Below are 25,866 nucleotides of genomic sequence, written 5' to 3'. Positions count from 1 at the left end.
CTAACTGAGGATGCATCACACTAATATGCGTTACTTCTTTTTCACACGGTTGTTGAAAACAAAGAAATAAAACACCACAGTGTGACCTCATTTTGAACAAAAGCAACTTAATTATTCCCTAGTGCAAGGTAAGCGTGATATTAAATAAATAAAAAACGCGCCAAGTGCATTGTTGAGTTGTATGAGCACGCGGGAATTTTTAAGAACACGAGAGAAATGCACCTCTCGAATGTCCTAAAAAATTTCCAAGTACTAATACAACTCAACAATGCTCGCGGTTTTATTTCTCCGTCTATATGAATTTAATCAACTGGAGTAAACCAAATGGATCCTTCTGAGTTGGGTCCTATACTTTGCTATCTGAAGAGGCCTCAAGATGGGGAAAAGAGGAATTAACCACTAGGCCTGTATCATACACAATAATCTGCTTCCTGTTCTTTTGCTTTTTCCTGCAGTAGATAGGTCGAGAAATCATTTCTTGTCGTCTTCCATGACGAATAGAAGATACCTTAGACAAATTCTTTGGCCAAAATATGTCCCTCAGAAAAGATTCCCAAAATTGGATGTAACGTAATCAGGAAATCAATAGGTGGACTAAATAATACAGCTAGATAACACAATGATGTAATCTGATCGAAAGTTGACCATTGCAAAGATACATAACAAAACACATGTACATGCATCTGGGTTATCAGTTCTCATTGTGCAGTGCAAGCCCGTAGAGACTATTGTGACATCGTTACATTTCCCTTCTTTGAATAAACAAACAAAAAACATAATAACAGGAAATCGAAAACTGAAAACGTAAATATAACTTAAAACGGATTAACACTAACTAAAAAATTTCAAAAGTCCAAGATTGTTAGCTCAGCCTCAACACCGGTTTCCTCCTTACAATTCTGCCATTTCTTGTGGAGACAGGTATGGGAACACTTGGTGGAGACGGCTGAAGATCTGGCTGCAGGAACTCTGAAGATCTAACAACGGAAGCACTTTGCAAAGCCGCCTGGGAACCTGGCTGCGAAGCAGCTGGCATCTGCAATGCTGATGTCGAATCTGGGGATTGACCTTTGACCGCACTTTATGTTCATCTGGCATCCCTTGGAAGTTCTTGGGAACTTTATTAGGATGTGAAAAATTAGAGTCTACTATCTCCTTTGCAAACTATAAGGAGCGTAAGGCTACCTGACCACCAGCTTGCGCTTTAAACCATTTTGACTGACATGGTAAGGGTCGAATCTACACCACATCTCCGACTCTGTGTGGTGGCAGCTCCTTAGCTCCTCTGTCCTTGTTGTAATTTGAGCTTCACATCAGGAATACGTGCAGGGAAGTGCGGGAAGTTCTTTCTGCTGTTCTGGTTTGTAGCAAGTAAGTAAATAAGTAAGTATCCTCATTTGAGTGTCAAATACATCTAGCGTCATAATGACGCTAATTGGGGACACTATATTAGGAGGAAAATTTAAAAAGAAAGGATAAACATTACAATACAATTCTAAAAATGCAGGAAGTATATGCTAGGAACAAAAAACGTACTTGTAAAAAAATAGCTGCTCATACGTGGATGTTTTGTCGAGGAAGACAATCCATAGGGCTTTCTCCTGTATACGTTCCAGTTTTCTTTTGTCGGATGCCCTTGCAAAGTGCCAGATTTTCTGACGATATGTTAAGTGTGGTAATATTGAAGACCTATAGATTACTAGTTTGGCTCGTTCAGGTACTAACTTTTTTATCCGCATTAATACACCAACTTGTTGACTCGCCTTTTGACATAGTTGACTGATGTTTTCTGAGAAATTTAGTTGATTGTCAATGGTCACACCCAAGAGCTTCAATTTATCAGAATGACCAACGATTTCATTTCCACATAGGATATCGATAGAGATACCTTTTTCTTTCCTCCAATATTCAGCAACATAGCTTGGTATTTCTTGCCATTTACTTGTAGTAGATTCTGCTCGTACCATTTTGTAATTTGATTTCCAGCAAACTGAAGTTGACTTTGCACCTGTGCTGTAGCTATAGACGTTCCTGTAACGTAGACCTGATGATCATCGGCGTACATTGATATGTTACAGTTCTTCATATTGTAGTTGAGATCATTTTGATAAAGCTTCCATATACAGGGACCAAAACAGGATCCCTGTGGGCATCCATGTAAGTATTCTTTCCTCTGGCTATAGACAGGGCCTAGCTTCACTCTGTTTTTTTCTTTGGTTGAAATATGATCGCATAAGTTCCAATGCTTTATCAGAGAAGTTATACGCTTCCAGTTTCTTAACTAGCAGAGGAGAATAGAGCGAGTCGAAAGCCTTGCTCATATCAGTTGACAGAACTGCTATGACTTTTCCACAATCTAATTTCTTTTTCCATTCCCCCACAAGCCGTAACAAGGTGGTGTAACAACTATGATTTTTTCTGTATGCTGTTATGTTTGGACTTAAAATAGGGTCCGTGTGATTACTAATTTGATCACATAGACGTTTTTCATAGATTTTTCCAGCAGTCGGAATCACTGTTATTTCCGTATTCTTCCAACTCCGATGCTTCTTTCAACTTTCTAAAGCTTCGTATCACGTTGGGCGGCGACGTCCATCCTCTACCGGGTCCAGATAAAGAAGCGAAAAAAGCGATTCCAGTGTGCACCGGGAGACGTTTCAGGGGAAAGAAAAACAGGGTTGTCTCGCCCGGCCACATCAGGGCTAATTGCAAGCGCTAAGTCACTAGTGCGTGTAAACCATAATAAACAACTCACAATAGCTCTTCTTAACGCCGAGTCTGAAAAACCGTCAACACTTTCACGAGATAAGAAAAATGGCGCTAGAGAAGAAATATGATGTTCTTACGATCTCGGAGACCTGGTTTTACGCGACTATTACCTACATCAGTGTCGAGATTAAAGGTTACCAGATATTCAGGCTAGATCGCTTGGTGAAGTCCGGCGCTGGTGTTTGTGCTTATGTCAGACATGGCTTAAGGACCTGGTCCTGGTCCTCAAGGACCTGGCTGGCATCGGCGAATCAGGTCTACATCAACTCTGGTTACAAATCCAAAACAAGAAAAGGCGTTCGATCTCGCTGTGCATTGTCTACAGACCCCCGGACATAGGCTTTTCCTGTCTCGAAAATGAGCTCATGCCAACGTACGTGAAGGTCTTATCCCGTAACAAGGACATCGTACTGACTGGTGATGCAAATTGTGACTTAATACTCAAAACCCCCAGGAGTGATGCTCTTTGGTCTTTCTGTACTTCCGTGAACGCCCACCAGTTGATAGACAGACCTACTAGGGTCACTTTGACGTCACCTAGCCTCTTGGATATTGTCATGGTATCAAACAAGGACATAGTAAAGACCAGTGGTGTTTTAGACCTCACCATCAGCGACCACTACCTAGTGTATGTCATCCTTGATATGAAAGTACCTAAGCCTCCACCCATCTACATCACAACCCGGAGTTTCAAAAACTATACCGCTGACCAGTTCTCCAGTTACATCGCAAAGTACCACGGGAAACTGTGAAATTAATGGCCTCAGTGGATGACAGAGTGGACGCTTTTAACGACCTCTTTCTAATATGTCTTGATAATCATGCCCCCATAAAAACTCTGAAACTAAAGCGCAAATCAAATCCATCCATCACTGAGATTAGGGAACGGATAAATACAAGGAGTAAGCTCCATAAGCGGGCGCGTAAGAGCGGAAGCCATGAGGACTGGAAAGCGTTTGCGGACTTGAGGCGGGAGATTAAACAGTCTATCCGGCATGCAGAAAGAGAATACTTCACACAAAAAGTTATCACCAATAAAGGTAATACTTATTCCTTGTGGAAAATCATACGTCGGGCTCTTCCTAGCAAATCTAGCCAGCGTCCTCAATATACAAGGGATACCGACGTCCTGGCGAATGAGTTCAACCGATGTTTCATCTCGGTCGGACAAGAAGTAGCCAAGAAGTCTACAGAGCTGGCCAACTACCACGGCCTACAGTACAACAACCCCACGCCGCAGGTCACGCTGACTTCACAACAGGCCCAAAGGGACGAGGGGGAAAAGTGATCTTAGACATGCCTACCGATAAGGCACCAGGCTTTGATAAAGTTCCCATTTCGGTGGTTAAGGACTGCCTTGAGCACATCCTTCCAACGCTGACTGACTTAATAAACCACTCTTTCTCAAGTTCCGTGTTTCCGCTAGCGTGGAAACAGGATGAAGTAGTCTCACACCAAAAAAAGGTGACCGTGAGGTGGCGAATAACAACCGTCCAATCACGCTACTGCCAGTCCTCTCTAAGGTAGCGGAGAGGATTGCCATGCGTCAGTTCAGTTAGTAACGGACAACATCCTTAGAGCGATGGATAGCAGGCAAATAACAGCAACGGTTCTAATAGACTTAAGTAAAGCTTTCGACAGTCTGTCATTCTACCCTGCTCAGCAAACTCCAACTGCTTGGCACCTCAGAGAAGGTACTCCATTGGTTGAAGAGCTACCTGTCAGATAGATGGCAGTGTACTCGAATTGGAACATCATTGTCGGATTCCCTCACGATAACTCATGGGGTACCTCAAGGGTCCATCTTAAGCTCGATGCTGTTTACACTCTATATGAATGACCTTCCAACGGTAACTAAGTTCAGTAACATCGAATCCTATGTGGACGACACTAAGATCTACCTATCGTGTGCGTCTAAAGATATCCGCTCTTGTCTGCAACAAGTCGCCGAGGATCTTGAAAGTATTGCTGGTTGGTGTTGCGCAAATCATCTGTCAAAATGCCGGACAGCGGCTGCCCAACGTGGTTTCTTTTATAGTGTAGCAAAATCGTGGAACAGTCTTAGTAACAACACTAGAACTGCTCGATCACAAAGACCACTTGAAAAGCATGCAAAGGCTGAATTACCGAAGAAATAGGATACCGGTATCTCAACATATAACTATAGAATATTAGAGTGTTAGTCGTTATGACTTTTAATTTAGTAGTAGTAATTTTAAGTTATTTCTATATCAAGTACAAGTAAGTTATTATTTTATATCAGTAGTCTTTTATATTATATATACACATTGTAAATTAATTCTGAAAAGCCCCTTGGGGAGAATTTAATAAAGTATGTATGTTATCGGCCTATAGTTGCTTGCATCTTTTTTATCTTCCTTTTTAAAAACAGGTGTCCAGGTATCTCGCTTCCAATCCTCTGGCCATTTCAATGACTCTGTAGCAGTGTTGAATATTTTGCAGAGGGATGGAGCCAATTCGTTTGATAACAGTTCCAATATGTGAGGGAATATCTTGTCGTGTCCAGATGCTTTTCTTGGCTTTAACTCATTTAGTGCTTTTTATACCTCAATTGGATGTATTGTATTGAAACTAAATGGCTTGATACCAGTAATTGTAGATACAGCAGATCTTATTGCTTGAATGCAGACATGTGTGTCAAAGTCATTCTTCTTAAGCTTCAAGATGTTTCTGGCGGCACCATTGAGGGCCATTGTTAAAAAATAATCAGCAAATTGTTCGGCTACAACGGTTTGATCAGTTTCGACAAGATCGCTAATTTTCAAATGTTTTTCGTTCCCAGTCAACATGTCTGATTTCCTTTTTAAGAGAGGATGTCAACATCCATCAAACAAATTTGAAATCTTCTGGCAAGTCGTCCAAAATTCGTTTTCTCTCCTACTTTCATATTTTGTAGCCCAATATGTCCTAATAATTGTGGTGTAGTTTTTTTGTGAAAATATACTTTAGTTTTCGAGAAATGTTTTCTTTTGTTCGACCGCTCAAATATGCAATTTTCACCATGAATATTACCCGAGTTGTGACCTCATTTAATGAATTTACTTGACTTTCGGTATTTCTGTCAACAGAATCTTTTTTTTTATCATCTAAACTTAATCCCCTGTCATTATTGAAGCTGGCAAAGAAACATTTATTTTTTGGTGAATAATTTTTATACGGCATACTTTTTCTATGTCGAAAAGTAGCATCAAAACAAAGACATGAACTTCCATTGAAGGGGTAGTGAGTTTTGAGAGTGATTCCAAATGCGCGTTAATTAGGACTTCTTTTCTTCCAAAGTATTCTAGCAGCATTCCAATTGCTGTATCGTAGTTTTGTGACTTGATCGGTAATCCCAACATGGCGCGCGCTGCATCTCCAGTAATCATGCCCTCTTGATAATTCATCATGTCGATGTTATGTAGATCGGGATTGTGTGTACTGCATTATTAAAGCTATCCCAAAATGTTAACCGTAATTTTGGAAGGTTGATGTGAGCTCTAAATGTTGGTTTGCTTTCTGCTATGTTTTTGTAAGGGAGCGGACTCACCGGTAGTTGTCTCCCTGCAGTAAGTTCTGCGATCTGGAGGTTCCAGTGAAGGATGTTTTTTTTTTTCAGAGGGCACGGTAACGAATCCTGCAATCTGATTGGTTCTTTACCCGGTCAGTATTTTCCTATCTCTACCCACGGGCCACGGTAACGCTTTCGTGAGTCGTCGAGTACATCCCTACTTTCGTTGCCATTTTTCATAAATATATTTTGTTTTTCCGGCTAGGCAGCATTTTTAAGCAAAGACGTTGATCACAACCTCGAGCCGATATCTAACTAATTAATCCTCTCTTTTTGCTCTCTCAAACCATTTTGGTCGACAGAAAAATATTGGTTTCAGAATGAATTTGAACAGAACTAAAAACCGTCTACAATTAATTTTAATCGTTCACAAAAAGTTCAAACATGAGGTATTTGGTTAAAGTTGAACTAATCGATGGAACTTTCATTCATTTGATACCTGAATTTTCTCAAACAATTTGTTCGTGGTGAAAGAGCGGGCGAAGTTTTGATTTCAGTTTTTTTTTCGTTTCGCACTCTCTAATTGACAGTTGTCAGATGGTAACAAATAATTGTAAAGATGATGTTTCAAAGTTTGTTTGGAAGCCTTTTAAATCACCTTTATCATTACGCAAATGAAAATGTTTCGGTGAAGCATCTCTCTTTAATTTGCATCACCTCTTTTTTAACTACCAGTTACTCGTTCAAAAATGTTCTGTTTATGGAAGATCTTGCCGTATTTACAGCCCTAAATCATTCGGTTTCTTTCGGAAAGAATTTCGCTCAGTTAGGAAAATAAATAAATATATTATTTACCGGCTAAGGGGCGGTACGTATGGTGAAAAACTGTGACCGAGGTCTTGAAAATGCTGCCCTCGGCAGCTGCCTAGGGCAGCATTTTCGAGACCTCGGTCACAGTTTTTCATCAGTGCTTCATCTGTTTCGTGAATAATTTCTTCTTCTTCGTCTAAGGCGTTTATGATTTTGTTATCCATAACTGATATTTCGTCAGCCTTGTTGTGTCCTACTTCTGTTTTTGACATGCTTAATAGAGTCTCGGCACCAGTTCCAGAGATATTTCGCTGATATTTGATCAGACCAACAAAGTTTATTATCAACCAGACCGAACTGTACAATGAAGGAGAAGTAACCAGTTACTCAGTAATTGTGACGTATCATAAGTGATTGACGGGCGTATAGATGTTCATGACAATCATAGTGGCTAATGCCTGAAGCTCTGCATCAACTTCCATGGCACTCTTGATTTCTAAGAGGGTTAGTTGTCGAATGGGAACTAACACAATCATATCTACACGCTCAGTCTCAATTTCTGTTGTTGATCTCGTTTTAGCGAAACTCCATACTGCTTCTTTGTCACCATTTTTTTGGGGGGGAATTTTTTTAAATATTTATCTAATTATCTTTTTTTATTAATTAATTTTTCTTAAACTGAGTCAGTGAGCAGCACTCTGCGAACAGTAGTTATAAAACTTCTTTATTCTCCGACACGTTTCGTCTAACTGTCGTAGACATTTATAAGCCATAGTCGGGGCTATACAGGGGCCAGTGACCATAAAGGCTTGGCCGGACATACAAACAGGAACAAGCGAAGTTGTGAAAAATTTGAAAATTTGTGGGTGAGAAAATATTTTAGCTAACACCGTGGCCCCAAAAATACTTACTCACGTAGATTGGCTATTGTGACAGTTTTCCTTTAACATACATTACAACCTTAGTCTGGCAGAATATTGTTGGTAACATTCTTAATACGGGCATAACTGCAGTTGAAAGAAGTCTTAAAGACCATAATAATTCCTAGCCGAGATCTATGATTTAGTGGCCTGAAGAACCATTTCTTACTGTCGTTGTAACGTACATCGCGAAATAGCGGCAGCAAAAACTTAAAAAGATAGCCTCTAAGTCGCAGTCTCTTCTAGAACTTTTCCGTAGTCTCGGAGAAAGACTTAAAGGAAGAATCGTTTCTAGCATATCTCATAAGCCCCCCTTTATAAAAGCTTTTTTGTTGCAAGAGGGATGAAACGACTCGAAGGGTATGTATAGATATTTGTTAAGAGGCTTTTAAAAGGTAGAAAACTGCAGCACGCTTGAGGAATAATCCCTATATAGACAAAGATCTAGGAAAGAAATGCTTCTGTCGTTAATACAATGAACAAGCTTAATGCGACCATTTTTTTTATTAATAGCATCCAAAAATTCTGGGTGGGTATCCCTGGGCTTGCCCGAATGGAAAAAATGTCATCAATGAAACGCTTATAGAGCACGATAAATTTGGAGTACTGCTCCACAATATCTATCTCGTGAAAATGCATTAAAGCGTTTCCCACTGTGACGGCGAAAAGAGTGCCCATAGCAAAACCGAACTCTTGGTGAAAAATATCTGAACTGAATTCGGACGATAAATAGTTATTTCCGAATACAAGTCTGGCCAGCTGAATTAATAGTGCAGTTTCGGGAGCCCTTGCTTCGCGGGGAGCCAGTCAAGAGCAACTAAAGCCTTTTTGGTGTGTACGTTGGGATATAGAGGTGCAACATCCCGTTGACAAGAAAACAGCTTGAGTTGGGCAAGACAGTATTTTCCAGTAATTGACTAAGCTCTCCAGAATCCCAAACGACCGTAAGCTGATGTATAGTGGGCTTAATAAGCTCGTCAACAAAATTACTTATCAATAAGGATTTAGAGATGCAAAGACTAGCAAAAACTAACGATAAAAACCGACGTTTCGGTGTCATCATGACGCCATTGTCAAGGAGAAATAAAAAATGAAGTTTGTGGCAAAGTGTAACATTAAATTAGCATAAATATGTTACGAGCTAATTAAACAAATACTTTTGCGCGAATTGAATCGCTTTGCACGTTCAGAGTGGGTTTTAAGTCTCTGATGAAAAGCATTTCGTTCACCAAACAATCGAACTTGTTACTACACTTTTTCAGAATGCTAAAACGTTTCAGTAGGTCTTTCGGGACTTCGCTGTGCTGTTCGTGGTAGTGTTTATATATTGAAGATGCCTTTCGTTTATGTCCATCCACGCGTGTGTGTAAGTGTCCGCGTGTATAGCCCACATAACCCGCATCACACAGGTCACATTGAAATTGATAAACGACGCGTTGTTGGTTGACAATCTGTGGCTTGATTTCTCGTACTTTAAGATCTTGGCTTACTTTGCGGCTAACAAATACTGGCTGGACAGTTGTCTGCACCTTCATGCTAAGATTCTTGAGCTCTTTCTTAACATAATTTGCTGATTCTTGATCTTTGAAAGGTATGACCACACGAACAATGGATATTGGTTCTTTGGGCGTCTGTGTGGGCTGCGTACCAACAATTCTTGATTGTAAGAAGGTGTTAATGGTAGAATTTACCAGGCGCCCCGGGTATTTAAGCCGTGCGAAAACTTTCTTTAGGCGATCACACTCATCGGAGAAATGGGCCCAGGAGGAAGATAATCGGTGTGCGCGATCCAGCATAGTTTTCAGCAAGCTCCGTTTGTAGCGATTGTCTACATGGCTTTGGTAGTGTAATAGTAGGCCCGTGTTTGTTGGTTTCACATATACCTTGGTTTCAATCCGAGGTGCATGGTTGAGTAGTTCGGTGCCAAGGAAAGGAAGCTTGCTGTTCTTCTCCACCTCCATGGTGAATTTGACCGAAGTGTGGGCGCTGTTGAGGGTATGCAAGAAGGTAGTTGCTGTTGCTAGATCAGGCATTACAGTGAGTGTATCATCAACATATCGACGATAATAGGATGGAAGTTTTCTTTGTCGCTCAAGGGTATCTTCGATGGATGACATGAAGACGTTTGCTAATAAGGGCCCGAGAGGGGACCCCATAGCAACGCCATCTGTCTGTTCGTATAGAGCTCCGTTAAATTGAAATAGTTGGCCTTTGGTGGCTACGTTTAGGAGGTCAATAAGATCTGTTCTGGTAAGGGCAAGATTGTGGGTAGTATTGAACCAATTGTTCGAAAAGGCTCTGTTAACCAAGATCTCTATTGTTTCGTCCAAAGGCACGTTCGTGAATAACGAGGAGACATCATACGAAACCAAGATTTCACCCTTGTTGATCTTCAGCTTAAAACCCACTCTGAACGTGCAAAGCGATTCAATTCGCGCAAAAGTATTTGTTTAATTAGCTCGTAACATATTTATGCTAATTTAATGTTACACTTTGCCACAAACTTCATTTTTTATTTCTCCTTGACAATGGCGTCATGATGACACCGAAACGTCGGTTTTTATCGTTAGTTTTTGCTAGTCTTAACAAAATTACTAATTGGCTTAGTAATATATGAATGGGCAGCGGCAATTGGTGTCCCCATCATAGGCTTTAGGGATAATTTAGAACTTTGCCGAATGAACGCAACGATCGAAGCTAGCCAAAAAGCGAACAAAATTAGAGGAGATAAATCTACTGTAAATAGAAATAAACCTTTCGCGAGCGTTAATTACACAAAGATGATTAGCATACTAGTCCTGAAGTGTGACTTTACGATATGACAGCTCGTCATGCAAATGTCCAAGCGTCCCAAGAGTCTGAACCCAGTCCGTTGACAGAAGAGCTGGACCAAGGTTTTTATCCATGGGTAGGATTTTAATGTCAGGATTGGATTTCAGCTCGCAAAGGTTTTCTCGTTCTATTTTTTTAATCAATTTTTAAAATTTTTTTTCTTGTTGTTTAGCGAAGGGAAGGTAGGCTCGGCTAAGGGGATCCGCCTTAGTGTCCTTTCTGTATGAGACTTCACTCAGTCAAATTTCTGTGGACGCAACAGCATTCTCTCAAACCGCTTTGGTGCACTCAACAGACTCTTTTTCATAAATGGATTCCAGGGGTTTGTTGTCAGTGTAATAAAAGTCTTTCTACAATAGACATAGCCTTCAAACTGCACAACCCCAAAGACAATTGATAATAACTACTTCTCGATCTGGGCATAGCTAGTTTCCGTAGGAGTGAGGGCCCTCGAAGTATGAGCAACAGAGTGCCTGTTTCGACGATAAATTCCACAACTATTACAAAATTCGGAAACAAAAAAGAAGAGAGGTTCCTTATATCGATAAATGATGTATTATCAAGAGATGGATCAATTCCACATAATCACAAACATGCACTTTTTATTTACAATCTTGAACCTTCATATATGAGTGGATCACATTGGGCTGCTACATATATGAGAGATAATATAATCAATTACTTTGACAGTTTTGGAATGCCGCCATTTCAAGAAATTGTCAAACACGCTAAAAAAAATAATAACTTGAGAATATTACATCAAATTAATCAGATTCAAAATATAAATACAACAACTTATGGATAATTCTGGTTATAGCAGAGCTCGCAGCGCGCGAAGCGTAGCCCCATAATTATATGAAATAGTAGTAACCTATCATAACCCATCAAGCCGAAAAAATTTGGACTTACGACCGTACGACCGACCGTACAAGGTGCTACTTTTGGCATGCGCGGCCAAACGTACCACGGGCACTATCTGAGCCATTAGGTAATGGAAGGGCGAGGGAGAAGGATAATATACCCTATTAGTGTGCGTCAGGAGACATCGGCAGATGACAATGAAGTGAAGGGGAGTAAAAAACATAATACCTCACTTCAAAACAAGTGACTGTTAATGACCACCTTTATCCAAAAGGCTTTGGGATTCCTCGTGTTTGTTTTCAGGTCTAATAGCTTGTGCACCTTTTTTGTGAAAATTCTTGTAACCTGATTGGTTGGTCAAATAAAATGGCAGGGTTTTCATAAATTATGAAAAAAAAATGTGTGGGCCTTAAAAAGAACAAAAATGATAACAATAAAAAATGACTTGCAAATGCTTTGGAAATTAAACCTTGATTCTAAGCATTAATGAATTATCAGTTTTGTCAATAGAGAAAACTAATGAATCAGTAATCAGATGCATTACTCCATAAAGACAACTTGCGCAAAATGGCCATCAATTTTTTCCCATTCAACCCAAAAGCTCATGTCCTATGATACAGTTGAGCAAAAGTTAATGTGATAATTCCTTCAGTAAATCGTCAGAGTCCAAAGAACTGAGTGATGAACTTGAGATGCTTCCTACTCCATTTCCTGACACTCCTGCCAATTAATCACAATTTTCTCTTGAGTTCTTACACATTACACATTTGTTCCTAAATATCACAAAGGTGGATGACCTAGATCTTGAGGTAAGGAGATACAGTATCCTTCAAGCAAGCTCTCTATTTGGGGAATATTGTGAGAATTCAGCCACAAGGGCCACCCAAAAAGGGGTGCAAGAGTGAGGGGTGGGTGGGGTGAAAAAAGCCCCCCTTTGCAGCTGTGCCACTCCTTGATGTGTCTGTTTGTCTTGCTTCACTCGCTACTTTGGGAGGGGTGGGGGGGGGGGGAAGAGAGCTCATCCAGACTTTGAGATAAGAAGAGTGCCGTGTAAAAGCATTTATTTTTCTTCCCCTGACAGATTTGATTTTGCCTGAAAACAGGGGGGGGGGCAGGCCTAGGCCTCTCCCCTAGATCTGCCACTAACGGCCTGTTTACATGGATCAGGTGGGGGACCCCAAGTAAGTGAGGTAGCCTGCTTAGGTGGGGTAATCAGCTTGTCCATTATAATCTCTTCTACGATCACCCCACCTATCATGTATAAAACGTGATCAAATTAAAATGAGAGATTATATGGACAGGCGGGTTACCTCACCTACCTGGGGTCCCCCACCTCCATGTAAACAGGCCCTAAAAAGGCCAACTAGAATACACAGACTTTATAACATTTGGATCTGTGCACAAATTCCTAGGATGTGACCTTAAATTTAAAGAAAGCTCTTTGGTAGTACTTTCACATGTACTTGGTATTAACTTTCTTGTATGCTATGACCGCTCAAATGAAACCTCTGAAGCAGTACTTTTACATGAAACTTGACTGTTTGCTTTGTAATATGTAATATGCAGTTTAAAGCGTATGGTACTACTAGTTTTCCAGCATTTTGCAGAAAAAAATTTGTGATGATTACATAGAAATGTTTGGAATAAAAGGGAAAAAGAATGGTCATGGCAGCCAAGAAACTTCTCTGTCAGTAGTCTTTTTCAAGAATTTTTTCACCTAAACAGACACCTTCATGGTTTTTTTTGACTTTCGAAAAAAATCCGTCAACAGGAAAAATCTGTCAACATGGCTTAAAAGAAGGCCTTAAAATTTTTAGTTAAAATACCAAGTTTGAATGTGATTTGTTGAAAACTAACAAAGATAAAGACTGCATGGTGGGGGACAGGTTCTCACCCCCCACCATACTTGTAAATGTCAGTAAAATTTCATGACTTTGTGGAACAATATCTTCACCTTTAAACTTGGCAAGTTTCCAGCAGTATCAATGGACATTAAATCTTTGCAAACTGGTCTTAAACAAAACTTGAAAAGAAAAAACCAGGAAGGGTCTATTAAACTACCTATCAGTCAAGTTTACCTTTGTGAGACCTGTCGAGCTTCAATGACATCAGCTCTGAGTCACTAGGACTACTAACATCCAGTGTTGTCAAACTCAGATCATTATCACTACTGCTTGACAGGACAAGATCATCCACTGCTGCCTTGGATTTATGTTTAGTTCCTTTTCGTTTTGATTTTGCATCACCATTCATAAATCTTGCTTGTGTTGAAGCACGCAGTTGGGACTGCCTCACAGATGAATTATTACCTGTTGAAAATTTACAAAGTAATATGACCATCTTCTTTCCACACATAGCCACAATATTATAGTTAATGAAGTGTGTGTGGAAAATAACTGGAATACACAAATGAATTGGTTACTGAATACACTTTTTAGAGATGATTCCAAACAAGATTAAGGATAAATCTATCACTGAAAGTAAATTTAAAATATAACCTCTTTGGGGTAATTTTCAGGAAAATTAAAACTTAATATATCCTCACAAAAACTGTGGCTGATGTGTTATTGTATTCAAATATTCATGCTGAAAAAGTATCGTCTTCACTTACTTGAAACTCCTGAATTTCTGATGCTGGACTGAAACTCAGATTCCAGATCAGAAAACTGTCGTCTAACTTGGTTTACAAGATGCCTGCAAGTAAAACACAGCACAATCACAGGTTTTTTTCAGAACAAAACTCCTCATATTTCCATGGTAAAAGTGAGCACAATATTATTATATACTTGCCAATTCTCAGATATTATGCATGAGTCTCACGCCTGTGGACTAAATACATCGATCTCATGTATCAAGGACAATTTTTCACACCTGACTCACAAATCAGGACAAATTGTTCTGGACCATGTAATGACTTTGTGTCCTTTTTTGTGTTCTAACGAAATCAAAGTAAGCTAAAATCAGTGTCATCTTTTAAGTAGCTTTGGAAGTGCTCAAACATCTTTGGAAAATCTGCGAACATTTAATTTTCGGCAACATTCAGAGGTCTTCAGAAATTCATTGGAAATCTTTGGAAGTTGCCTGGATGCTTCCGGAAATCTTGGTCATGACAAGGTAAAAATCTCATGCATTTGACTCAGAAAAAGTTGGCAGGTATATTATTATTAACATTATTTCAGAACAAAAAAAGTACAGGTTTCTCACACTAAGAAAGGAATATGCATGGCTATTAAACTTACTTAAGTTGCCGTATTTCATATGAATCTGATTGCTTCTCATCAACTATACTGCTTAAGCTTTTTGACTGTGAGCGCTGATTCTCTGAAAGTGATGACAGAATCTGTGAAAGATCTGTTGTGCCAACGAACAAGCAACATTATTTCATCACATGTATTAAGACAGAATCCATCAGGAAATTGACTAATTTTAATTTTCAGTGGACAAAAACATTGTACCAGAATAATTTAAAGAATATTGCACTCTTTTTTACATTTTTCACGGGCTAAAGATGTAATAAATTATCTGTAGTAAGAAGTAATTTTGTGAAATTTGACATTCATTTTCTTGGGCTCCCATGAGAAATTTTTTTTGGTGTTACTACAGATGGTTTATTACATCTTTAGCCCTTGAAATATGTAAGAAAAAATGCAATATGCTTTAAATTATTCTGGTACAAGATTTTTGTCCACTGAAAATCAAAATTACTGAATGTGCTGGTGGATTCCGTCTTAAAACTCACTCGTCAAAAATTTAGTGCAAAAGTTATATTAAAGTATCATACTAATGTCATTATTATTTAGAAGTTTAAGTAAAAACCTCTTACTCTGTCCAGCCTTTCCTGTTTACGAAGTACATCTCTTGAGTCACTAAGTGATGAGTGGAGCTCAATTTCCAGCTTTCCTACATTTCATTTATTTAAAAATAATACATGTTAAATTCAAATACTCAGAAAACATTATACTAATTAGGATCAGGTCTATTGGCTTGAAAATATCTGTTTTACTTGCTGAAATTAATAGCTTTTACTGTTGCACCAGTTGAGTGGGTAGAAATACAAGTGCTGACTGATTACCAAAATGAATCAGATTTCAAGCCTGACTGACTGACTGACTAATCTGACTGAATGACTGACTGACTGACTGACTGACTAACCTGACTGACTGACTGATCTGACTGATTGACTGACTATATAACCTGACTTAGTGACGGACTGACTAATCGGACTGACTGACAGACCCAGCCAGCAGCCTGCAGGCTGGTTGACTTATATACATACACCGTACTTTGCAACTGACTGATTGACTGACATAACTGACAGACCAAATGACAAATTGGCCTGATGTTTCGACTTACCAACCTAACCAACTGGCCAGGCTTGTTCAAACATTGGATAGCACTATCCATCAGATAAATCACTATTTAGTGGATAAGTATTAGAAAAACTAATTGCACAATCCACTGGATAGAGATTTATCCTCTGTGGATAGTGCTATCCATCTCTTGAGCAACAGGGACCTGAACAGCTGATTGCAGGTAGACTGACTAACTAAATTTTGTATCCAAGGATTGACTAAAATAATGTCTGATTGACAGCTGGCTGGCTGACTCACTGACCAACAAACTGACACACAAACCCAACTCAGTTTTTTTGACTGACGAACCTAATCAACTGACGGTCTAATGACTGACTACGGCAACACACTGGTATCTTACAACTGACTGATTTCATACAATGTAACTTACTGTCTGAGTTCATTGGGTGACTCACTATCTGATTGACTAACTGACAGACACTCTCACTTGTCTGAGGTCACTGAGTGACTGACTGTCTGATTGACTGACTGACACTCTCACTTGTCTGAGGTCACTGAGTGACTGACTGTCTGATTGACTGACTGACTGACAGACACTCTCACTTGTCTGAGGTCACTGAGTGACTGACTGTCTGATTGACTGACTGACTGACAGACACTCTCACTTGTCTGAGGTCACTGAGTGACTGACTGTCTGATTGACTGACTGACTGACAGACACTCTCACTTGTCTGAGGTCACTGAGTGACTGACTGTCTGATTGACTAACTGACAGACACTCTCACTTGTCTGAGGTCACTGAGTGACTGACTGTCTGATTGACTAACTGACAGACACTCTCACTTGTCTGAGGTCACTGAGTGACTGACTGTCTGATTGACTGACTGACTGACAGACACACTAACTCGCTCACTTACTTTTAATTCAATGACTGACTGATTGATTAATTATGATGAAAAAATAAGTTTTGCTTACCCATCTTTGTTTTAAGATGTTCAATATCTCTTTGTAAAGATTCTGTCTCATCTTCTATAACTCTTCTCCTTAAAAACGATTATGAAAGTTGTGTTATTCATATCTTGTTGCTATCAAAATGGACATTGTCATTAAAAAATACTGTTAACATTTTTTTAATTAACTTAAAACTCAACAATTCTTTTCAGTGATTTACAGGTTGAAGTTTGTTAACACTAACGCTTCATTGATGACAGATGGATCACTGCGATGGGAGTTTTCACTTGTACTCTGTCTTAACTTGGATTGGCTTTGGACAAATTCCAGCTGGCTATATACATCACGCTTAAACTACCAAAGAAAAACAACAATAATAATATCATTTGAAACACATGATTAGATGAGTCTCCATTATTATTCTAAACCATTTTGTCACTATAATCTAGCTGTGAGAAAAGATTCTTCTGGTGAGGTTCAAATTAAATTTTCATTGATAAAAAATTAACACAGTCAAAAATTAAAACTTCTTAAGAGCTACAACACATAAAATGGTTGCTTTTCTGAGGTGTTGTTCAACATACTTGCTTGTGGAACTGGAGAAAATTTGACAGTGCATCAAGAATTACTTATTTCACACTCCTTCAGCTGAAAAGTTATTGCCCAGAGCTACTTAACATAATACTGTACATGTAAGTAAAGGACTGAATTAAAGCACAATGAAAGAGATTTAGCAATCTTTCTTTTAATACTCTCTTGCTCTAACTTTCGTTCTGTTTCAATGTCTACTCCCTTTTCTCTTAGCCTTTCATTCAGTCTGTTTATTTCATCTGAGTAAGAAAATTTATTACGTAAAACAGATATTGGCATCTTGCTGTCCCTTGCATCACTGAAAAATATGTCTATGTTCCCAAGGAGAAAAGGACAGTAAGCCTTATGTGATAAACCAATTAAGAAAGTGAGTAGAAAGTATTTCTCAGATAAGACACATGTTCCGGGTCAAAATTGATTTCAGTTTAAAACTGTTGGTGATTTTTCCCCTGACCACTTGCTGACGGTTTTGCCAACAGGCTCAGATTCTGAGCGCCCCATTTGGTCACAAGACTTTCCTTCCTTTTTGGAGAGGCAAAAAAATGTTTTGCAGTTTAAAAAAGATCACAAATGCTTGCAGAAGAACTTTTCAGCCATGGCAAATCAAGGAAGTCACTATTTAATAATGATAATTTGAGCTGAAGAGAGATACAGGTGTATTTCAACAGAGTCCTGTCCAGGCAGCTTTAGAGCATTTTAACTGTTGTTATTGCCTTTCTAAGAAGGGAAGGAAAGTTACACACCAAACAGGGCACTTGGAATGGTCACATGAGCTAAGTAAAAATTCAAATGTGAATGATCTTTTTTCAGGGAGAGGGGGAGTGCTAAAAGTTTTGTAACTTTGATAGTAAATGGAGCTGTAATATGTTACAAGAATGTACCTCTCATTCTCTTGATCTCTGCAGCATGAGTTTCTCTCTCTTTCTCAAGTCCCCTGACGGTGTCACTTAAATGACTCACTAGCTAAAATGCAATAGTAGGTTACACATTTAATACATAAATTTACAAATTTTTAAGCTGGACATACACACAAATTGCCAAACATTTTTAGTTTGTAAGACTCTTTATTTTAGCCTTCAACATTTGCATGACAGTTGAGTTTTAAATTTTGATTGTATTATTAAAGCTGTGGGTAGATTAAGCAACAAAAAGGGCACTTGTTTTACAACACTGCAACAAAATGAGTTGAAAAGTGATGCTGCGCATCTTACCAACCACGGTCAAACCTGATAACAACCTTATTTGTTGAAAGACAGATTTGATGTAGGTGGTAAAAAGTGCAACATCCAGGGTGCAAAGAAAGTCAGTTTTACAGGTTGCCATTTGGGCATGCACTAGCCCAAAATTCCTTTCAACTAGCCCCAAAATTGTTTTGATAAGCAGGATTGATAACACAGTTCTTATGTAATTTGAATTCCTCAAAAATCTTCACTTGCCCATCGGGCAAGTTAAGAACAGAATTCACTAGCCCGATAGCAAAATCCACTAGCCCCGGGCTATCAGACGCTAATTTCTTTGCACGCTGAACATTGGTATTCAACTTGTTTTGCAGCAAATATTTCAACTTAGACAAGTTGAATGTTTTTTATTGCTCGTTTTACTGTACCTTAAGTTTAAACATGTAGAAAAAATTATTTTAATATTGTCTAATCTAAGTGAGGGCCTCCCTGAATATATTATTATTACCATTATTATTATCGTTATCATTATTTTTTTATTATTAGAGATTCACGTTTACGGCATACGGCAAACGTCAGTTGAGAATTTCTCAGAATAAAAAATAACCAGATAAAAACAGTCCAGAACGATTCTTAAGGATAAAACTGGCATAAAACTACTTATTTTTGTGTAGAAGCAATAAACAGTAAATGGAAAATAAGGGGAAAACTTAGTCATGTGGTACAAATTCACATTTTGTCGTTTGGCGCAAATGTGAATCTTAATCTCTCTAATGTAAAAGTTCTCACCTCAGCTTGTTCCTCAACCCTTTCAAACAATGCATTAACAAGAGCAGGTGATGCCTGACATGAGGGAACACTAGTTGCCATGCCAACAGTTTTCACAGGGCTGAGTTTATCCCAAGCCATAGCTGAAATATGAGGACTTCGGGAAGTCTGAGATCGAAGGTTCCCTGGACTTATGGAGGCTATCAAATAAGAAAGAAAGCAGTTTTGTAAAATTTCCTGTACGAATGATAGTAACCTTCACTTTTCACGTCCAACAGTGACCAGCATCATACTTGTTTTTAGGAGTCATAAGTGGAATCAGAATACTGTTTTCACTAGATCGTAATGTTCTACACTTCTGATTACGACATCTGTCCAGCTATGAGAAACAGCCTAATGGAATTTCTAACATGGAAACGTAGCCATATATCTCACAAAACATCCTGGAAGCAGGGAAGGATGAGAGACAGCTATATTTAAGGGCTAAGGATACAGTGCTTTGTCCACAACCTGAGGGAGTACTGCCTATGATGGCCTATATGAGGAAGTTCCACACAAAAGGGGTTCCTTTTTCAGGGTTTAGGTATATGAAGGGTAGGGATCTCGGAATTCTATCATTGAGGTCTGTAGCAGAGACGCCAACATCTGGAGATCTAAAATCTGGAGACTCCCTTTTTTTCACAACCCCTCCACCAGAATTTCAACAGACTCCATCCCCCACCCCCCCTGACAAATTGACCCAGCCCCCAATGAGAATGACTTTGGACATTGCATGAAGTCTTACATGAATACATACAGCCAAAATTCGCAATCATTGTTTTGATGCCAGAAATAACCTTTGTCAGTGACTAAATACGTGCAAAAATGCCCCAGAAACCGTATGATGAAGAAGAAAAATTCAAGTTTTGAGCTAAAAAGGCACAGAAAAGGTCAAAAGATGATTTTGTCTGAGAGATATGGTGACCTGTACGAGAGAGCCGGAGATCGGTGCCATATCTGGCATGTATGCTGTAGAAAGGCCCAAAAGGGCTAACAGATGCACTTTATGGCTGTGAAAAAGTCAAGAAAATGTTCTGATTTTGTGGTTTATTCATATTTTACAGACAGTGCATTTACAGCAGTTTTGCATAAGTTCTAAACCAGGTAATATGTGAAGGGGGTACCATTTGTCAATAGAAGTTACTGTAGAAGACCTCGAGGTGGAGCGGGTGGAGAGTGAAAAGCTTCGAGTTCAACTCGAAGAACAACTTAGTTGTAAAGCACCCCACAGGGTTTGTTACTTACTATTACTATACGATGATAGGTTTATCAAGTCACCCACTGTGGTTTGTCCTTTTTAAGGTCACGACCTTGGTTTCACGGTTCGGGATCTTAAGAGTTGTAGTTTTTCACAATATTAAGTTTGTGTAAACACACTTACGGTGCAAAAAATATCGCCCTTTTTCAATAAAATACCTGGCATAATTTATCCAACGCAATTCATTGAAAAAAAGCATTCCAACGATGCACTAATTTCTGGCTATGCCCTATAAATCGTTAAAATGACTTACAGGCTTAAGATTAAGGAGTAAGCTTTGATAATTTATAGAATCGAAATGACCTAACTCTCAATTTAACGGTCGATTAACAAACAAGACACCGCCAAAATGGTTTCCCCTTGACCGACCCGATTCTTTTGTTTTGCTTAAAGAACCCAGGCGGTCCTAAAGTAAATACATTAAAATGAAATCCAGAGGTTTAAAAGAAATGTAAAGAATTACGGGTTGACAAATTTATCAGATGTAGATGCTTGCTAGGAGAAAAATAAATCGAGTTTACATAAAGTTTCGTTTCTCACGAAGACGTCGCTTGCGTTATTTTTACTGTGGAGGAATGTGTGACCGCGATCCGCATTCTTTAGCTGTTCTTACCCGAACTCTCGCTAAATTCGTCTCTGTTTCACGTACGATTGAAGAAAATTTGCTTTCCCACTCCATATTACAGCGATCAGAGGAAAATTGCAAATAAATTTGCGAATTCGTGATGTAAAGCAAAGATGCTCATTTGCTCATCTCTTGTGGGTGTCGTCATACACTACGTATCTACCTAAAACAAACTACCCGCTGTCCACTACCTCGCAGGCGCATAGACGCCATAAATTTTGAGAGAGTCCTGCGCGCCAATAAGTTTGTTCGACATCATTGGAGATGACTTTAAGTTTCTCTCTTAGGGGGAATCTGGCAAGTTGAGAATCAGTTGTGTCTTTGCAGTTTAGCAAATGTGACTTCGACTCACTTCCCTTATCAGCAATCGAGAATAACTTGTCAACTGCCGTGTTTGGGTGACCAAGTTTGATTATCTCGGTGATACCTGGGCAGTCCATTACTGTGGAACGTTTTAATCATACCTGATCGGAATCTAGAGTAAATGAAAACTGAAACAGGATGGCTTCCAATGTTGAAGACACACTGATAAAACTAGACAGACTTCACAGTGTGGACTACAAAAATGATGAAGTGCAACTGATAAAATCTAAAATAGAGGGAATCGTTCATCAGATTTCAAATAGGATAGGGGAATTGAATCCCATCCTTTCTAACTCTGTTGTCCATTGTGGCAGTTTTTATCACAACAGTAAAATCAATGCACCAGATGAATTTGATTTCCTGTTGGTTTTAAACAAGTTTTCTCAGCCAGGTGTGTGCTCTTGTAAGCCATTTGAAGATCCAGAGTACACACATTTGGTTTCTCTAGAGATTGACAACACAAAATTGAATTGGAATCCGCAGAGTGTGTTGGAATGGGAAGAGGATGCTGCCAATAAACAGACATTATTACAAGCAACAATTGACAGTGAATACCGTAATGCTGTTTGCAGTTGCTTAGCAACGATGTCATTGCCAGATGGCATCTCACTTACCACATCACAGAAATCTGTAAGAAGGAGATTTGAAGGAGGGGAAGAATTTCCTACCAACTTTAAGTTCTCTGGACCAGCTCTTACACTGTTACTCAACTGGAAAGGAGTATACTACCCTAACCTTAACATATCTGTTGATGTGACCTATGTAATTGCTATGAGGGGCCTACCATCATTTTGCAATCTTGACAAACGATTACCAAGTGAACATCTGATAGTAAAAGCTGGTTTATGTGCTGATGCCAGTCATGAATTGTTGTATTGTCGCATGTTAGATGACACATGGAAGCAAACATGTAGTGTTCTAGAAAATAAGATCATCTGTTTTTGGTTCAAAGAGAATGATGCAAGCAATGTGTGCTATAGGCTGCTGAAAATAATCCGCAATCTTGTCACACCAGTCAACCAGCTTGGAGAGGCATTTTTAAAAACATATGCCTTGAAAACTTTATTTCTTTATGAATGTGAACAATTCCCAGATTCAAAGTTTTGGAGGACAGATGAACTATCAACACACCTTTTAACAATCTTTCAAAAGCTTTTGTCTGCAATTCAAAACAGGTTCCTTCCCAATTATTTTAACAAGAATCAAAATGCTTTGTGCTATCCTTTAGATTCTCGACCTGAAGATGAAAATGAAGAGGGAGAAAACAAATTTATCAGCAGTGTATATGAAGCCATGTGTAAAATAATAGAAGATATAATAAGTTCACTGGAAAAAGGACTAGCTAGTGAACAAACATTGAAGTTTTATTTTGAGCCAGGGCAGGAAATTGTTATTAAAGATCCTGATATACAGGATGCCTTGGAGAAAGAAAATTAATGAAAAATAATGAAAATGGAAATAACTAATTGCAGTGATGGAAAATAGCAAAAAGTAATACAAAACTATTGTAAAGAAAGATTAATTATGCTCTGAATCCTCCCCTACCTTTCGACTCCTAAACAATGTTATTCCACAGGCAGCCCAAACTCTCATTGAGAGGAAGCTAGTGTTTGATATTTTTCATTTACATGTTAAATGAGGCAGAAAATTTTGTTCGAGTGAAGTAATATTGCAAACATAGTTGAAACTGATACAGGAGATGGGTGCAGAGCTCTCCCCCCTCCCCCCAACCACTGCAAGGCCGAGTTTCCAAACAAATATACCTTGTTTTAGCCAGAGAGTTGATGTTGTACTTAACCTGAAGGACTGTAATAGCCACTGTAGTGCATTAGTTTACTGCGTCATTTTGGAACAATGTACTTTTGATTGGTTGTTTTGATTGTTATCTTGATTCAGTCTGGGTGAAAACAGTTTTGCATACTTGAATATTAATTTTGTGCCATACATTTTTCTTGTTCATACAAGTTAATTTGTTAAGTTTGTATCTCAACAACATGTATCAAAACTACTTTGCATTGAAACAACCAGTTTCCTTGGGTCTATGGTTAATTACTTGCATTACCTTCAGCCATGAGGAATGTGGCACATTATAATGATTTGTCACTGAGGAATAATGTATAAGTAGTTTGTAATTAAAGTTAAAGAGAGAAATTTCAACTTCATGTTTTTAATTTTATGTTTTCATTGTGTAATCTTATCGTGGTTTCTTACAATATGCATGGCTTATCGATTCTCCAGTTATGAACTAACTTAGTCAGTTTATCTGAGACTTAAATTTTTCATTACTTATTTCCCACGATATTTGGATCATCGTAGTGTATTACAGTCATCTCTCTCCAAGACAGACACCTTCGGGACCTGGACCAGCCCTGCTGTCCGTCTTGGAGAGGTGTCTGTCTTATAGAGAGTCAAGGTATCTTGACACCTTTATTTTTTAAGCTGAAGCTATTTGCAATGTATACACGTCTGTTTATCTTGTACAAAACCACACAAATTGGAACAGAATTGTAACAGAAAAGTGGAATTATTTTCTCATTGTGCAATCAAACATTCATTTCAAACAAACGTTCACAACTTCAAGGTCTAAAAGCATAACAGTATAGACTCTATAAACTGAAGCAAAACTATAACACATCAAATATTTGCAATTTACTGTCATTTAGAGCACCTACATTTCAATTTTGAGGTATTTTTGTCCGTTGACAGTTTGAAAAGTGTCCGTTGTCCTTCTTATAGAGGGATCCATCTTGTAGACAGTATAATTTATTGCAGTAGAATGACTGAAAAAAGGCAGGGACCAACACCAGGTGTCTGTCTGTGGGAGTTGTCCATCTTAGAGGTTTCGATCTGGGGGGGGGGGGGGGGGGATTCCACATATGAAAGTGGTGGGGATGCTCGTCGTCTCGCTTAGGGGTGTAAATTTTGGATTTTGGTCTCCGTTAGGGTGTTCTGGGTAAAACGCCATCATATTTAGCCGTGAAGGTCTCGTTTAGGGTTGCACGCCAAAAAAAATAAAAATATATATATTGTCTGTGTTAACATGGTCTCTTAGGGGTCAAAAAGAGCTTGGGCCACGCCCAGATCGGTCTCCTTTGGGGGTTTAATTCAAAATTTCCGACGAGCATCCCCACCCCTTTCATATGCGGAGTCCCCCCCAGGGGGGTGTCCACTAAGCTAGAGTTGACTGTATTCATATTTGATATAAGAGTAACAAAGCTAGTGGCTTCAGCGGGGGAGGGGCCTTCTTCTCTTTCTTAACTGAAACTGTGTTAAACGAATTTTCGGCTGAATCTGTCTTCTTAAGCTCAATTTTTTGGACACAGATGTACAGATAGTATCAGAGTTCTGTCACCAGCGAATAAAATGATGGTATCTATGTAACATGCTAGTACCCCTCTTTCTAAAATTTGTGGATCCGCCCTAGCACCCCTCTTGAAAAGGGCTGTAGCAGTTCACGCCCAGGGCCTCAGTTTGTTTCTTTTTTCTCTGTCTTGTCGTGCTTCATGTGCAGATAGAGGGCCATAAATCTTTACTTGCACCGTAAATACTATTTAAAAGCACTTTGTATACATGGCTTTTAATTTTTGAAGATTGGAAGTCTGGTACAACTGAATTTACAGCTAGAGGGGTCGAAGAAATTGCAAGCCACGTCACCTGAACACGGCAGGCGACTTCGAGAGCTTGAAAAGCTTCCTGCGTACAAGATGAACTAGACCCAGCTGTGAAAATTGTCCGTCAGCTGATGGAGGCGTACCCTTTAGTGAATTCAAGGCTGTTCACAGGTGGGTCGTTAGCAATAATTTTATTGCAGAAGACATAACACCTATTGGAGCTAGTAGAATCGGCCACAACCACAAAGTTAACAGAGTTTTAAAACACTCAATTCTTAAAGTATGCATGTGTATACTTTTAAAACTCCCTCGGGTAAATCGGAATTTCATTCATTCTTAAACAAATACTTCAATATGCTGACTAAAAACAAGACGGATATTTAAATGATAGTAGTAAATTATATGCTAGCATATATGGAAGCAATTTCTAGCAATATTGTTTTATATGTAAAAGCATTAGTTTATC

The 25,866-nt window shown here is 38.9% G+C and overlaps 3 protein-coding genes across 3 annotated transcripts; 1 reads left to right on the top strand and 2 right to left on the bottom strand.

The window, feature by feature from the left end:
- Positions 1-9,097: 9,097 nt before the first annotated feature.
- On the bottom strand, positions 9,098-10,318 carry LOC131787258 (uncharacterized). The gene has a single exon (XM_059104356.2). It carries the CDS (start codon positions 10,164-10,166, stop codon positions 9,156-9,158), a length of 1,011 nt encoding a protein of 336 aa, XP_058960339.1. The 5' UTR covers positions 10,167-10,318; the 3' UTR covers positions 9,098-9,155.
- Positions 10,319-11,858: 1,540 nt separating this feature from the next.
- Positions 11,859-21,541, bottom strand: LOC131799723 (peptidoglycan DL-endopeptidase CwlO). Its single transcript, XM_066160375.1, has 12 exons — positions 21,415-21,541; positions 21,144-21,207; positions 19,526-19,704; positions 18,440-18,521; positions 17,726-17,797; positions 17,212-17,323; positions 16,992-17,059; positions 15,527-15,603; positions 14,943-15,043; positions 14,315-14,397; positions 13,782-14,012; positions 11,859-12,423 (listed from the first exon to the last, which is right to left on the bottom strand). The coding sequence occupies exons 1-12, from the start codon at positions 21,478-21,480 to the stop codon at positions 12,335-12,337; spliced, it is 1,224 nt and encodes a 407-aa protein (XP_066016472.1). The 5' UTR covers positions 21,481-21,541; the 3' UTR covers positions 11,859-12,334.
- A 125-nt stretch (positions 21,542-21,666) lies between these two features.
- On the top strand, positions 21,667-23,927 carry LOC131799724 (cyclic GMP-AMP synthase-like receptor). The gene has a single exon (XM_059117424.2). It carries the CDS (start codon positions 21,928-21,930, stop codon positions 23,224-23,226), a length of 1,299 nt encoding a protein of 432 aa, XP_058973407.2. The 5' UTR covers positions 21,667-21,927; the 3' UTR covers positions 23,227-23,927.
- Positions 23,928-25,866: the final 1,939 nt, after the last annotated feature.

The sequence above is a fragment of the Pocillopora verrucosa genome, chromosome 13, assembly GCF_036669915.1.
Source record: "Pocillopora verrucosa isolate sample1 chromosome 13, ASM3666991v2, whole genome shotgun sequence".
Lineage (NCBI taxonomy): Eukaryota > Metazoa > Cnidaria > Anthozoa > Scleractinia > Pocilloporidae > Pocillopora > Pocillopora verrucosa.
This window is presented reverse-complemented; position numbering and strand designations above follow the sequence as displayed.